Here is a 15,431-nt window from a genome sequence, read left to right as displayed (position 1 = left end):
GCAGACTACATAATTTGAGTTCGACTTACTCATTGAAGATGACAAATCATGTACTCACGTCATAATATTGTTGTACTAGCACATACGAGAAATCAGTTTTACAGAAGCAGCACATAAACATTAGTAATAGAAATTCACACTAAATTGTTTCATGAAGCGAAACTAACTCTAAACTAGTTGTGAAATAAATGAATTCAAGCAGTCCATTGGATGAAATAATAGCACCAATTAAAGGTTTTCATTCTGTTTGTCAATTTAACGGTTTCCTTTATCAATTTAAACATCCAAGAGCATCTTCTTTCTTTCTTTCTTTCTGTTTCTTTTCATTGGTAGTCATCTTCCCAACCGTAGAGTACGGCATTCATTACAGAAACAGTTCAAAATTATTGATCTCACAAATTGATTAGTTCATTTACTTCAGCAACATTTACCATCATAAATATAAATCATTGGAAGCTGGGACAAACCGCGTGCTAATGATTACCACCAATCTTAAAATTCATTCATCAACTTAAGTGAGTATTTATTAAGTAAAATGTTGCTTGAGCCTCAACAAGAATACCCAACTACACAATGAATGTGGACAAAAAAATTGCATAAGTAGGATCATCTTCTAAAAGATACAGATAGTAAAAAAAGTTTGTCCACCCAGTTCAGCAATATGGATGACCATAACAACTGACCAATATTGAGAACAAATGCAATGCCAATGTCCAATCTAATCATTTCAAAGTTTGGAGGTTAGATTGCTCTATCAGATAAAATGCTACCTTTACTTTCTTCCTTTCTTGCCCTCTTTTAATTGCAATAGTGGTTCTACACCAAAGTTAGCAGTCCTAATATGGTCTGGTCTGGCGCTTTTAGTCCATCACTTTCTTTTTAAGAACTTTGATTCCTATTACTAGTGGAGATCATAACTAAAGCATGCATCAAATATCAAGCGGTCAGAAATTCACAATGTATGGTATCATCAAATAGAAACTTACATGAAACTCTACAATCAATGTTGAATGTCCACACTTCTTTATTGAACATGAGGGCAAAAATTACCTCTTGAAAGTCCAGATATAAATAGACGAAAAAGAAGTATTGACAAACAAAGGAATGGCAATCAAAACAAGAAAATGGACACAATTTTTTATTCTTTTTCATTCACTAAAGTTCTGGAATGAACTCTATTACAACTTTTCAACTAATCGTTAAAGAAAATTTAAGCTTGCAATTCCAGTATTTCCAATGTGCCCTCATAATGCTACTTATTATAGCCATATATAATAGTGTAATCCTTTGTCATCTCCAATTGATTCCCAATAACTTAGAGACAATTTTCATTCGATAAAAAAAACATGCCCTAGAATACACAGATTATGAGAAATAGTGATATGCTCCTTCATTGATTAGCACAAGCAATTCAGGTCAGAGATGTCATCAGGATTACTCTCATCTACATTAACAAGCTATGGCAATTGAAGCCTGGAATCCAAATATATTAGATATCTTAGGTTTATAACCAATATCAATTTGTTTTGTATAAACAAACAGGTGAGAAAGACTCGATGAACATTATTCAAAACTCGCGATGAACATTATTCAAAACTCGGGTAAATCATAACTTAGGTCTAGCTCAACAATCTCAAGTGCTCTAGGACTCGCAGATGATAAATTTGTGCCAGGGTTTCCAAATTGAAGAAACATATCAATGTGAAGCAAACATCAACTGCAAAGAGCCATGGAAGACGAATCAAATCAATTTTAAAGAAATCAAGACAACACGCAAGTTGATGAAATTAGACTTGCCTGTTATGGTTTGACTTCGGCTTGAACCGAATTGCAGCAAATTTGCGGAGAAGTTCTAACTTCGCTGACCTCCAGAACATATTGAATTCGAAGATTGAAGAAGAGAAAGTACGATGCCAGAGAGAGAGAGAGGAAGAGGGAGAGAGAGGGAAAGAGAACCTTGAAGAATGATTCATCATGAGTCGCTCGCGGCTGGCGATTTTTATTTGCTAATAATAGAATTGTAATATGATGCTCTAAATATAATTAACCAATGTGTCATGGATTAAGAATTTTAAATAACTTTTAAACAAATAAATTTATTTTTTTGCACAAAGACAATTTTGTTTTTTATTTTTTTCCAAAAACATATGGAGTGCAAATGAGTTGTGTGCCTATAATCAATATATAAATTTTTAAGCTAATTTTTATTTATTTTTTGTGTTCTTTGTGACCCTCGATATATTTTTTGGATACGTATTAAACAAATTTATCGAGTTGATAAAAACACATATCGAAAAATTATATTTTTATGTTCTTTGCAACTCTCAATATCTTTTTTGGATACGTATTGAAGTAACTTATCAAGTTGATAAAAACACATATCCAAAAATGTGTTTATAGTCTATGGTAATAATTTATGATTTATCCAAAAAAAATAGTTTCTGTTGATCTATACATATGTGATATCATATAAAATTATAAATGGAATTGGAAGTTAGACTTAGAACCCATATGGTTAAGCTTTTGGGTTTAGATGATCATCAACCAGCCGGGCTACATGTTTAGGCCCACATAAAGAGTAATATGACTGGGCTTCGTCATGAATATGAACTTAAAGTAATGGGCTGGGCTTCACATGGGCAAAGCTTCTCCTCCTTCGCTTCGCTCCTATGTTGCAACAACTAAGGCTGTGTTTGTTCGTTTCAAGAAGAAAAAAAAGAGTCATGCTTTAGGAAAAATCATGATTTTTCATTATTTGTTAGAAGAAAAACAATAAGTGAAGAAAACATTTATCAAATCCATTTTCATAAAAGAAAGTTAGTTTTGGCCAAAAATAAGAAATTAATTATTTTTCAAAAAGAATATGAGTGAAATATTTTCTTTGTGGGATGAGAATTTTAAAACAATAGATATCCCGCGTGTAACGTGAATTGAGGAGTCAAAACAACGGACAATGAAAAACTATAAAAAAAAATAGTAAATAGAAGATTTCCTTTGAAATGAAAAGGTTTGAACTTTGAATTTACTAGAAAATAGAGATTATAGCTACCATGGAAGGCTATAAATTGCTCAATGAAAAATTATATTGTTGTATACATATATATATTAAGTATTAGGCTAGTAGCATTGTAAGGTTATTTTAAATACAATTTTATTAGTTGTCACCACTATGTACAATTCCCTTGTAAATGTTTTAACTTTTGTTTATAGCTAGCTGTCCTCAATTAATTAAAAGTATATAATTTCCAATAAACCCATGTTTAAAAATGTGCATTTTCTAGCTTCATACATGTTATTCATATTTCCCGTCATACTTCAAATTTAATTTTCAAAAATAATTTATAAAGCTTCCAAAAACTAAAGCATAGAGAGAAAAATATTAAATTCTTCTTGCACATCATTTTCCCTAGAATTTGGTCGGCCAATCAAATTAATTGTATGATAATTATGCAATAATATGATTTTAATTTAATAAATAATATATCACCCTAGTCATGACCAACACTGTTGTTGTCCTCGTTCACTTGTACTCATCTCAATAGTAGGATCAAAAGAATAAATTTTTTGTCCTCTTGACCTAATTGCAAGTATATATAGCTTTGGCGGCAACGTCTAGTTATGCTAAAATATGGCACAATCAAATAAATAATTCCAATTTTATCATACTTTTGTTGGGCATAATTCAATTGGGTTGTCTTTAATATCTCAAAAACAACGTTACCTTTTGAATATATTAACAAGAGACAAGAAAAAAACAAACACACACTATAATCCTCCTCCTCAAGAGCTATTGCTTATCATTATCCATGTATTGCTGAGAGACTGTTTCCGTGAATTCCCTGAAGAAATGGAATAAATTAAGGCAATATTATTGAACAAAGAAGAGTATTATGACGGACGAAGATGTAGTCAGAAGAGATGACCATACGTCGAACCAAAAAGAGAGAAGCAAGAGAGTTTGGCCTTCAAAGGCTGGAGATGGATTGGGTAGTAATAGGAATAGTGAAGGTGATATAATATTTCAGAGGAGTTTGAAGGAGGAAGACGAGGAGGAGCTGAAGAAGGCTGCCATGGAGTGGTTGCATACCTTTGATGGGGTGCAAAGGGGGATTCTGAAGCAGGATGAAACAATAGGTTATAAGGTGGTTGATGTTACCAATGTTGGTAAGCAAGACAAGGATCATCTTGTGAAGACTATACTTGGAGGAGTTGAGGATGATAAAGATAAGTTCATCAACAAGGTTCAAGAAAGGATTAACATGTAAGATTACTACTGTTCTTTCTTAAATTTGAATCAAATTTTTTGAAATTTTAACTATTTAATTTAATTTTAAAACCAGTCCTAATTTGATTATGTTCGGCTCGGCTCGACTCATTTATTAGCCCAAAAACCCTTTATATAGAGTTTTGATATGTTTATTTTCTATGCGTAATCTCGAAAATAGGTTTGATTGTTGAATTTAATAAAAAATACTTAAAATTATTAACAGTAAAAAAATTTATGGGGGAAAAAAAACACAGATTCTTCATCATAACTGAAAAAGAGAGAATTTTTTTTGCCAATCATCCATGCCCTTTGGCCTTACTGCACTTTCATAAACGAGACGTTTCATGTTGTTAACATCTATAAAAGCTCCTTGCTCCAGTAAAGTATCCAGCTTGTTGGCCTAATGGTCTAAATTAGTCTTGAAACTCCCTCAAAGATGCTGGATTTTTAGGTAGACAATAGAATTTCGCAAGTTATGTCAAATGTCAGTTCTAAGTGACATGGGTTTATGTACTGTGTGGGTGGTTCCCTGGTTTTTGATCATGGGTGCCAAAGGTTGAACCTTTGTCCGAGTCCGACATGGATTGTTCAGACAAGAGCTTGATTATCATGTCTAGAATGATAGCCTCAATCTTACGGTGGAAGACGTTTGCTTTTGTGATTTTATGTTACCATCTTCACTCTCTGAAACAACAGAGCAGAGGACTTCCTCTTCTCTTTCTCCATAGAAGTCATGTGACTTGCATCCACAATTTGGGGATTTGTTCTTATCCTATGGATTTGTTAATGATTTCTAAATATGCTTGATTTCTTCTGTTAAACAGGGCAGGAATCGAGAATCCGACGATTGAAGTTCGATTTGAGCAGTTATCGGTTGAAGGAGAAGCATATGGTGGAGCCAGGGCACTTCCAACTTTGTCAAGTTTTACCATCAATAAATTCGAGGTAGTTTGTTTCTTCATATTAGGATCTCCTCTGATTAGAAATTCCTCCAGTCTTAACATTAGCTGTTCTTGAATTTGAATTACGAAGAGTCGAAACAGTTTGCATAAGTAAAAAAGTATCATGATAGTTTTGAATTTTAGGGTTTTGGGATTGGAGGTTGAATTTTATTGCTACTAGACCTTGGTTGGATAAAGAAATAAAGTTTCAGATCCTTAATTTCTTTTACAGTGTCTAGTAGGCACTGTGCATTTAAGATAAATAGTTGATGTTGATGTAGAATCAATTTCTGCGGTGCTTTTCTACTGGTAATGATAAACTTTGATGCTTATCATATTTGATGTGACTAGGCACTACTCGAATCGCTTAAAATTTTACCATCCAAAAGAGGGGATGTCAAGATACTCCACAATGTGAGTGGAATAGTAAAACCCTCAAGGTAAGCTACACCAGCCAATCTTAAAATTTTGACCGTGTTTTTTTAGGATTACCATTTTTTGATCCTATCACTTTTCCTCAGGATGACACTTCTCCTAGGACCTCCTGGATCAGGAATAACTACGTTGCTGCAATCCCTTGCTGGGAAGACAGACAAGAATCTAAAGGTCAGTAATCACTCTCCCTGGCTTATAAAAATTGTTAAATTTGTCTCGAAGCTATCATAATTTGGTGGATTTTATGATTTCACCCAATCATACTGCCAAAAGGCGTCAGGTATCAAATTCTTTGGATCTGTTGTTGTACTTAGACTGAAGTTGTACATGATAACTGAAATTGTTCCTTCAAATCATTTGTAACAGGTTTAATGGAAGCACATGACTTTTATTCATTTTTTCTTCATTTTTTTTAATTTCTGCAGTCTCTTAACAAAGAATGTTTCCTAACTTTTGGTTTCCAATCCTTTCCTCTTTATGCATTCCATTAAAATGGTTAATAGCTTAATAAATCGGTGGACTCTGTCATCTTAAACTTCTAATACAGATATCAGGAAAAATTACTTATTGCGGTCATGAATTGCATGAGTTCATCCCACAAAGAACATGTGCTTATATAAGTGAGCATGACCTTCACCATGGTGAGATGACTGTAAGAGAGACATTGGATTTCTCGGGACTTTGCTTAGGAGTTGGGATTAGATACGACTTTTTGGTAGAGATGTTGCGTCGAGAAAAAAGAGCGGGAAGCAATCCAGACCCTGAGAAAGAATCATTTATGAAGGGTACAGCAATGGCAGGACAAGAAAGCAGTCTAGTTACGGATTATGTTCTCAAGGTTCGTTGCTTCTATTTGTAATTGGTATAACATTGTAGGTTATAGCCCATGTTTACTAAGGTGGTTATTAACATCACCTAGCAGATTCTTGATTTGGACAACTGTGCTGATATAATCGTGGGTAATGAAATGAGAAGGGGCATATCCGGTGGCCAGAAGAAGCGTGTTACCACAGGTGAAAAGTTTATTTACAAAAAGACTAGAATATTGTAAAAGTGGGAATCATTTCTCATGAGTAAATGCCTGTATTTTTTGCTTTGTTTTTTATTGTATATGAATAAATCTGAAAGAAGTCTTTAAAACTAAATGCAGGAGAAATGTTGGTTGGACCAGCCAAAGCTCTGTTCATGGACAAAATATCGTCTGGTCTTGATAGTTCCACAACTTTCCAGATTGTTCGATTTATGAAGCAAATGGTTCATATCATGAATGCCACCATGATAATATCCCTTTTGCAACCTGCCCCAGAAACCTATGATCTTTTTGATGACATAATCTTGCTTTCAGAAGGTCAAATTGTGTACCAAGGTCCACGTGAGAATGTACTAGAGTTTTTTGAAATTGTTGGCTTCAAATGTCCTGAAAGGAAAGGAGTTGCAGATTTCCTGCAAGAGGTAACTTCAAAAAATGATCAAGAGCAGTACTGGTGCAGAGAGAATAGTCCTTACCGATATGTCTCTGTGCCTGAGTTTGTAGATCATTTTAATTCGTTTCACATTGGTCAAAAACTTAATGAAGAGTTGAGTTTTTGTTATGATAAATCACGATGTCATGCTGATGCATTGGTGAAACAAAAATATGGGATTTCAAGATGGGAAATCCTCGAAGTATGCTTTGCGAGAGAGTGGTTATTAATGAAGCGTAATTCTTTTATTTATATATTCAAGATGACTCAGATTACCATCATGTCATTGGTTGCCATGACAGTGTTCTATAGAACAGAAATGAATCATGACACAATAAAAGATGGAGGAAAATATTACGGTGCACTCTTCTTCGGCCTAAGTAATGTTATGTTTAATGGGATGGCAGAGCTTACTTTGACTATGTTTGCACTTCCTGTATTTTTCAAACAAAGGGATTTACTGTTCTATCCGGCATGGGCATTTGCATTGCCGATTTGGCTACTAAGAATCCCCGTCTCCTTGTTGGAGTCTGGGATATGGATCATCCTCACTTACCACACTATTGGGTTTGCTCCTGCTGCTAGCAGGTATGTGAAAGCACTTCCATTCTTCTTGACAATGAATATCATTCAAGTATATAGAACTTTATCCTACTAATATGAAATCTATTAGCCATCCTCTTGTGGTTTACCTCATTAGATAGTATTGAAAATGTTCAGGTTTTTCAGACAATTTTTGGCATTGTTCGGTGTGCATCAGATGGCTCTCTCTCTCTTCCGTTTCATCGCTGCGGTTGGGCGGACACAAGTCATGGCAAGCACACTTGGTACCCTAACATTGCTCCTGGTTCTTGTACTCAGTGGATTCATTGTTGCTAAAGGTAACTGGTATATGCTTTTGTGCTATTTCAGTTCATTGATTGGTGAAGCAAACTACTTCTATACTGTTTCTGAATGACTCAAATGTGATAGCATTTCTGACTGTTGAAGGGTCGGATGTGCTGTGTCCTTATACTTCATGTATTGAGAAAAATGGGCTATTTAAATAATTTGAAGGAACCCTAATTGCAACTCTAAGTAATCCTTTTGTTGTTAAGCCCAAGATAGTTTGACTTATTCTTTTGGGGTTAAATGCTTGCTTGGATTGTGACATTTATACACCAATATAAGTTACCTGCCAACACTGCTCTTTGACTTGATTGGATTATCAGTTTTTAAACAAACTTATTACTGTACTTCATCTCAGATGACATTGAATCATTCATGAAATGGGGCTATTATATTTCTCCTATGATGTATGGACAAAATGCCATAGCTATCAATGAATTTCTTGATGAGAGATGGAGAAAGGTAGTGAATTCATTCAAAATTTAATAATTCTTCTACTCTAACATCTTCATTTGGTTATCTTACAACTTCTTGTTTTATTTGTGCAGCCTAATCCTGATCCTGGAATTCCTGAACCGACAGTTGGAAAGGCACTTCTGAAAATGAGAGGAATGTTTGTTGAAGAGTGTTGGTATTGGATTTGCATTGTGGTGCTCTTTGGGTTTAGCCTTCTTTTTAACATCCTCTTTGTTGTTGCACTGACTTTTTTGAATCGTAAGCTATCTGTCTGATCTTAATTGTAGCCTACATTTTAGTTATTCAAACAAGATACTAGTTCTGACCATTTTTGTAAACTAAATGCAGCTATACGGGAAACTAAATCTGTTATTAGGAATGAGGATGGGGCAAAGAAGAAATCATCCTCGAGTGAACAGCATGGGAGAAGAGCAAGAGAATTAAACATATCAATGTCTGCCCCGTTCTTTGAAGGTTGCATTTTTTGCAGGCTAGTTATGATATTGCAACAATTATCATTGTTTATGTAAACTTGGGATTGTTTATTGAATATACTTGCTTTTGATCAATCTTCTACATGATTGGCAGTGACTTTTCTGAACGTGCTCTCATGGAATTTTTGCTGGGAATTTGCATCATGTTTATAAGCACTGTTTATTTTAACTTTTTCGCATAAAAAATATACAGCAGTTGTCATTCATATTCTTGGGAAAGATATAATACTATATATGGAGTATTATTTATATTTTATACCATTAGACATATGTTATACTAACCTACTCATGTATTGATCTGGCAGTGGTGAAGAACACAGATGGTTCAACTGTTGCAGTAAAGCATGCGCCCACTAAAAGAGGAATGGTGTTGCCCTTCCAACCCTTGTCAATTTCTTTTAATCGTGTTAGTTACTACGTTGACATGCCTGCTGTAAGTACCTTCTTTGATGTTTTTCTTTATCCTCCAGTTCCATATAGCAAGAAACATTGAAATCATGCTAAAACCGATGCAATACAAAACTTAATCTAGTCATTATAACTTAAAATTATGCACCATCTGCCTCCTTTATTGTGTCCATGCACACTTTGCTAAAATCTAAGACGGCATTTATAGCTTGTCATACTTCTGTTTTGGAAGATTTTGCAAAAACATTAATAATAACTTAAGTTATTCAAGGAATTGACCGATCTTTCTTCTTACCAAGAAAACTTGAATGCTTCAAGTTGAGCTGCAAAATAGTATTTGTTGGCAGTTCTTTCTTAACCATCTGCTAAAATCTTAGAGAGGTTGAAATCTATGCTCCTTGTGAAATGCTTCATGAGCAATGTGTATTTCTCGGCATTGCTTCCATAAACCATCAGCTAAAATCTTATAGATATTGAATTTATGTCCCTTGTGCTTCTTGAGAAATGTGATTTCTTTTATCAGGAAATGAAGAGACAAGGAATTGGAAAGGATCGCCTGCCATTGTTGCGAGATGTTAGTGGTGCTTTCAGGCCTGGTATTTTGACTGCACTGGTAGGGGTAAGCGGTGCTGGAAAGACAACTTTAATGGACGTGCTAGCTGGAAGAAAAACTGATGGGTACATCAGAGGAAGCATCTGGATCTCTGGCTACCCTAAGAAACAAGCGACATTTGCTCGTGTTAGCGGCTACTGTGAACAGAATGACATCCACTCTCCTAATGTTACTGTTTATGAATCCCTTGTGTACTCCGCCTGGCTTCGTCTTCCTAAGCAAATTAAGCGCGAAACACTGAAGGCATGTCATTCTTCAACAAATTTTTCTTCTTCCATTATATTATTCTGCCTGCTTTATTAGTGATGGAGCTACTGGTTCATTCAACCTGATGAATTTGGACAATCAAGTTTGTTCAAAAATACTCATGGTCATACTAGGGTGGTTTAACTTGTGTCTGGCCAGTGTCTAGGATATAACTAGTGTAAATGCACAAATAACGTTTTGACATTGCCACAAGCATACAAAAAATGATTCATGTTTTAGGAAGGTGAAATATCACTTTTTTCCATGTGGGTAAATTGTTGAACAACGTAAAATATATGTGAACATTGCTGTTTGTTTTATTGTCTCTTTCTTTATCTGATCACCTTTAATCGCTTGAATTTTCATTGGAGCTTGGTTGGTCAGAGTAAAAAAGCCTCTTGGACATACTGGTTACAACACAAGAAACCTATGTGAACTGCTGCATATTGATCTCCAAGTCGCTGCAGTAAATATAGAAATATCAGAAGTTTATTATTGTAAAGGTTTGAAGTAATATGCTGGTAGTGCATAAAAAATTGAACTCTCATTCTAGAATAGTACTGACCATGATTGATTCTATCTGGTGGATCTAATAACATTTTCGAACCATGTCCATCTGTCTGCATAAGTTTCCCATTTTTTATTTATTTTGCAAGTGACTGTGTTTCAGCACAACATTTGTAATATTATTAGTCTTGTATGTTCAGTAGAAGTTATGCGAATAACTTTTTCAGCTTTGTCAACCCTCACTTTCCCCTTTGTGTGTGAATTATACAGATGTATTTTAATTGTACCAAGAAGTTTATGTTTAGTCTGTAACCATAAATTGCTTCCCTGACGATGTTCGCAGCTACTCTATCATTGATCAATGTGCAATTTTTTTTTTTGGCTACAGATGTTTGTTGAAGAAGTCATGGAATTAGTAGAGCTCAAGCTACTACGGAATTCGTTGGTAGGTCTTCCAGGAGTAGATGGTTTGTCAACTGAGCAGCGGAAGAGACTTACCATAGCCGTTGAACTGGTTGCTAATCCATCCATTATCTTCATGGATGAGCCAACATCAGGACTTGATGCTAGAGCTGCTGCAATAGTTATGCGTACTGTGAGGAATACCGTAGATACAGGACGTACTGTTGTCTGCACAATTCACCAGCCAAGCATAGATATTTTCGAAGCTTTTGATGAGGTACTCTGATTCAAGAGTATCATAACTGGTGTTTGGAATAATTTGCATCTCAGATTTTCATAAAGCTATCAAGCATTTTGTTTACTTCGTTTTCTTTTGATCACAGCTGTTTTTGATGAAGAGAGGAGGGAAAGTCATTTATGCTGGACCCCTGGGGCACCTTTCTCACAAGCTAATAAAATACTTCGAAGTAAGTTTCGTATGTCAAGTGGCTGTTAAATTTCTTACAGGCTACTAAAATACTTTTTGTAGGCTGTCGCTGGGGTTCCCAAGATAAACAAGGGTTATAACCCTGCTACTTGGGTGCTGGAAATTAGCTCTGCTACTGCCGAGGCTCAACTTGGTGTAGATTTTGCAAAAATTTATACAAATTCTGAACTGTATCAGTAAGTGGAACGTGACTCTACCAACTTTTTATGCTCTGACCTCATAACTTATTCGTCTTTTCACTTAATTTCATTAGGAGGAACCGGAGACTTATTAGAAAGCTAAGCAGTCCAATACCAGGATCCAAGGACCTTTGTTTCCCTGCCAAATATTCTCAAGACTTCCTCACTCAGTTCAAAGCTTGCTTTTTGAAGCAGCACTGGTCCTATTGGAAGAACCCCTGGTACAATACAATTCGGTTCTTCTTGACAATCATTGTCGGAATTTTCTTTGGATTAGTTTTCTGGAACAAAGGAGGCGAAATGTAAGTATTGAGTTTAATGTTCATCTATAATTTGGATATTTGAAAATCCTAACTAATTAAGTCATGATTTTACCCTCGTTCATGCATGGTAATGTAATATACATAAATAGCTATAGAATATAACAGTACAAGTGGGTGCACACAAGAAATTCAGAGAATTGTAAGTTAAGCTTTTATGGTGTCTTGTTGAGGACAAAGTCGAAAGGATGAAATAAATTGCTTCTCATCAAGAGTCATCGGCTTTGTGCCAGCTGAACATTTAATTTCTTTGATTTTTTTCACCACCAGAAGCACTCTTAGTTCTCTATTCTTTTCTTGTTAGAAAATTGTGCCATCTCTTTTTAGCTCCTCATTATTGATGTCTAGAACCAGGATAACCAATTCTTGTTGCCAATTGGTGAATCTTTATGAATTATCACTTTATTGTAAACAGACAGAAGCAACAAGACGTTACGAATCTTCTGGGAGCTACTTATGCTGCTGTCATCTTCCTTGGAGCCACCAACACTATGACAGTACAGTCTGTCATCGCAACTGAAAGAACAGTCTTCTACCGAGAGAGAGCGGCAGGGATGTACTCAGCATTGCCTTACGCATTTGCTCAGGTAACTGGGTCAAGTCAATATGAGAATTTGATACTCCTAAATAAAAAATGGTAAACAATTCCCTTGCACAAGGTTCCCGTAGTGAGCGGGGTCTGGTATACAGGATGTACGCAGACCTTATCCTCATATAATATGTGGCGAGACTGTTTTCATAAATTGAACTTGTGACATCTAGGTTGCTCCTCTACAAGTCTATCACTGGGCCACATGTATTCCTATGCAAATTACAGGAAATTACAAGGACAGTGTTTGTAAGAGTAATATATTTGTAGAGAAATAACTGGTCCTAGTTATGTCTTGCAGGTCGCCATAGAAGTAATTTATGTCGCTTTCCAAACTTTTGTGTATAGTCTACTGCTTTTCTGGACGATTGGCTTCCATTGGCAGCTGCACAAGTTCTTGTGGTTCTACTTCTTCATATTAACGAGCTTTGTTTACTTCACACTGTACGGGATGATGGTTGTAGCTCTCACTCCAGGCCTACAAATTGCTGCCATTGTTATGTCTTTCTTCATAACCTTCTGGAGCGTGTTCTCCGGGTTCCTTATTCCAAGGACGGTACGTACACAAACATCAAAAGAACACAGCATGTCATTCAGTGATGAATATATTGAACAAAAGCATAAAGCTCTTCTTTCTGATCTCTTTATTACATTATACATTCATCTTGTGAGAGTCAAGCCCTGGCGCTTACAGTGGCATCTAAACCCGCAATTTAGCCTTGTTAGGTAGATTTTTTTTTGGATCATTGGCATGTTTTTCGGGTCTAATAGACGTCAAAAGCATGACCTCTTTTTGTTTGTATTTTTTGGTAGATGAACTGATATCATCCTAAACATTTGCATTGACAGGAAATGCCGGTATGGTGTAAGTGGTACTACTGGGGTTCTCCCGTGGCGTGGACAATCTACGGGCTTGTAACCTCCCAGGTTGGTGACAAACTCTCCCTAATTGATGTCCCTGGAGAAGATCCAATGTCAGTAAAGCAGTATCTTGAGACACACATAGGATTTAACTACGACTTCCTCGGAAGTGTAGTTGCTGCCCACATTGGCTTTGTTCTCGTCTTCTTCTTAGGCTTTGCTTATGGAATCAAGTTCCTCAACTTCCAAAGGCGATAAACAAAAGCATAGATTGATCAATACCATTCTCTTTTTTCCCGGTTGCTATTGTGAAGTAGTTCATACACTGATACATAGAGGAGCCATCATGTATTCATAAGCCTTTAGTTCTTTGTATGGCCATTCATTATTGTTGTCAATAATTGGCTGATCTCGACTCCCAATTTTCTATACAAAATATACAAATACCAACTTACTACCCCGTAACGCTGGAAATATCATTGGAGCGATGTGGTGCATTCCCCATAAGCTTAGCAAGTTGAGCATCAAACGCTTTTTCCAGCACCACCATTTCCTCCTAGAACCTCTGTTTTGTAGCAGCAATCTTGTCTTCTTGCGCTTTTTATCAGCTCGTCCCTCTATGCTACAAAGTCTTCCATCACTTTGTCTTATCATTTCAACTATCTCAACTGTTAAGTTGGACGTACAGAATCCAAGTGAATTTGTGGGTTCTATATGTCTCATATGATACATATGAAATCTCATGCGTACAATTCAACAGTTGGGATAACTGAGATTCTTATCATACTTGAATTGCATGCGATCAGGGGTTTACTCCACCCTAAACCCAAGAAGAAGTATGTTAATAGAGTACAAAATGAATGATAGCTTAGCATCCCCAACTCTCAACGTTTAATATGGGAACCTGCATATACTTTCTCTGAGGTTATCAACTTTACCAAATTTCATTTTTCTTTAACGCCATTAAACTGATGTGGCGACTCATCTACGTGGACCAATAATATAATCACATTTGTCAACTTAAATGTCAAAACAAAATTTATAATTTCACATATATGCTCAAGGAAAATAAATTTTATAATATTTATTTTGTGTGATAAATTTCAGTAATTCTAATGCTTCGAGAGGAGTGATGGCCTCTTTTCTCCTCTAACAAGTTCTACCTACCCAACAAAGTTTTTTTTTTTGACTTGTCTTAGTCGAGAGTCGAGAGTCTTTTTTTAATAGAAAGAAAGAACAGATTTTTCTGGATTGATTAAAGCCCTCCACCTAATCTCTCCCTTTTAATAACCAAAAGTGATAGAGATCTCAATAAAAAACATCACAATTATCTCAATAATAGATGTGTCACTCTCTGGTTTAATCATCAGGTTTTGTGGACCCTTACACTTATATCAATCAAGGGACGAGATCCACTATTGGGGATGACTGAGATGCCTTTTACTGGGATCCCTAACATTTTTGTTTAATAAATTCAAGTCGGGTCCTGCTCTAAATACCCTTACAAGCCACGTGTATGGACAGAATAAACTAAAATAACATGTAGTCCATCATTTTAGTAACTCATGGGAGCCCAACAAGTTTATTTCATTGATTTAATCAATGGAATAACTTTATTCCACTCTTTTATCTCAAAATTTATTGTCCAAATTATTGTTTTAATATAGATTTATTTTTTAAAGTACAATATAAAATTCATTGTTTTAGTTATGAATTCATTAATTTTGAAAATCCATTGAAAAAAACAATGGAATTAAGATTTACCCGATAAAACTCATCTACAATGGATCTTGTTAGAAAGAGTTTTATGCGCTGATTCTGAATATGCAATTTTTTAATAAAAAATCTAACATGTATTTAGAGAGTTAAAACGTT

The 15,431-nt window shown here is 35.4% G+C and overlaps 1 protein-coding gene across 3 annotated transcripts; it reads left to right on the top strand.

The window, feature by feature from the left end:
* The first annotated feature begins 4,520 nt into the window (after window positions 1-4,520).
* Window positions 4,521-14,085, top strand: LOC119988698 (pleiotropic drug resistance protein 2-like). Of its 3 annotated transcripts, none has more exons than XM_038833836.1 (20): window positions 4,521-4,645; window positions 5,092-5,212; window positions 5,560-5,648; window positions 5,730-5,814; window positions 6,191-6,481; window positions 6,566-6,656; window positions 6,794-7,694; window positions 7,827-7,987; window positions 8,353-8,456; window positions 8,543-8,708; window positions 8,799-8,924; window positions 9,250-9,377; window positions 9,876-10,208; window positions 11,107-11,397; window positions 11,504-11,587; window positions 11,650-11,783; window positions 11,861-12,088; window positions 12,522-12,693; window positions 12,997-13,251; window positions 13,545-13,814. In XM_038833836.1, exons 4-20 carry the CDS (start codon window positions 5,731-5,733, stop codon window positions 13,812-13,814), a joined length of 3,819 nt encoding a protein of 1,272 aa, XP_038689764.1. In that variant the 5' UTR covers window positions 4,521-4,645; window positions 5,092-5,212; window positions 5,560-5,648; window position 5,730. The 3 variants fall into 3 exon arrangements, with proteins under 3 accessions (XP_038689764.1, XP_038689762.1, XP_038689763.1); XM_038833834.1 differs by having other exon boundaries at window positions 4,563-4,970; window positions 13,545-14,085; XM_038833835.1 differs by having other exon boundaries at window positions 4,567-4,718.
* Window positions 14,086-15,431: the final 1,346 nt, after the last annotated feature.

This window comes from Tripterygium wilfordii, chromosome 21, assembly GCF_013401445.1.
Source record: "Tripterygium wilfordii isolate XIE 37 chromosome 21, ASM1340144v1, whole genome shotgun sequence".
NCBI lineage: Eukaryota > Viridiplantae > Streptophyta > Magnoliopsida > Celastrales > Celastraceae > Tripterygium > Tripterygium wilfordii.
The sequence above is the reverse complement of the archived record's forward strand: the minus strand, read 5'-3'. Positions and strand labels throughout refer to the sequence as shown.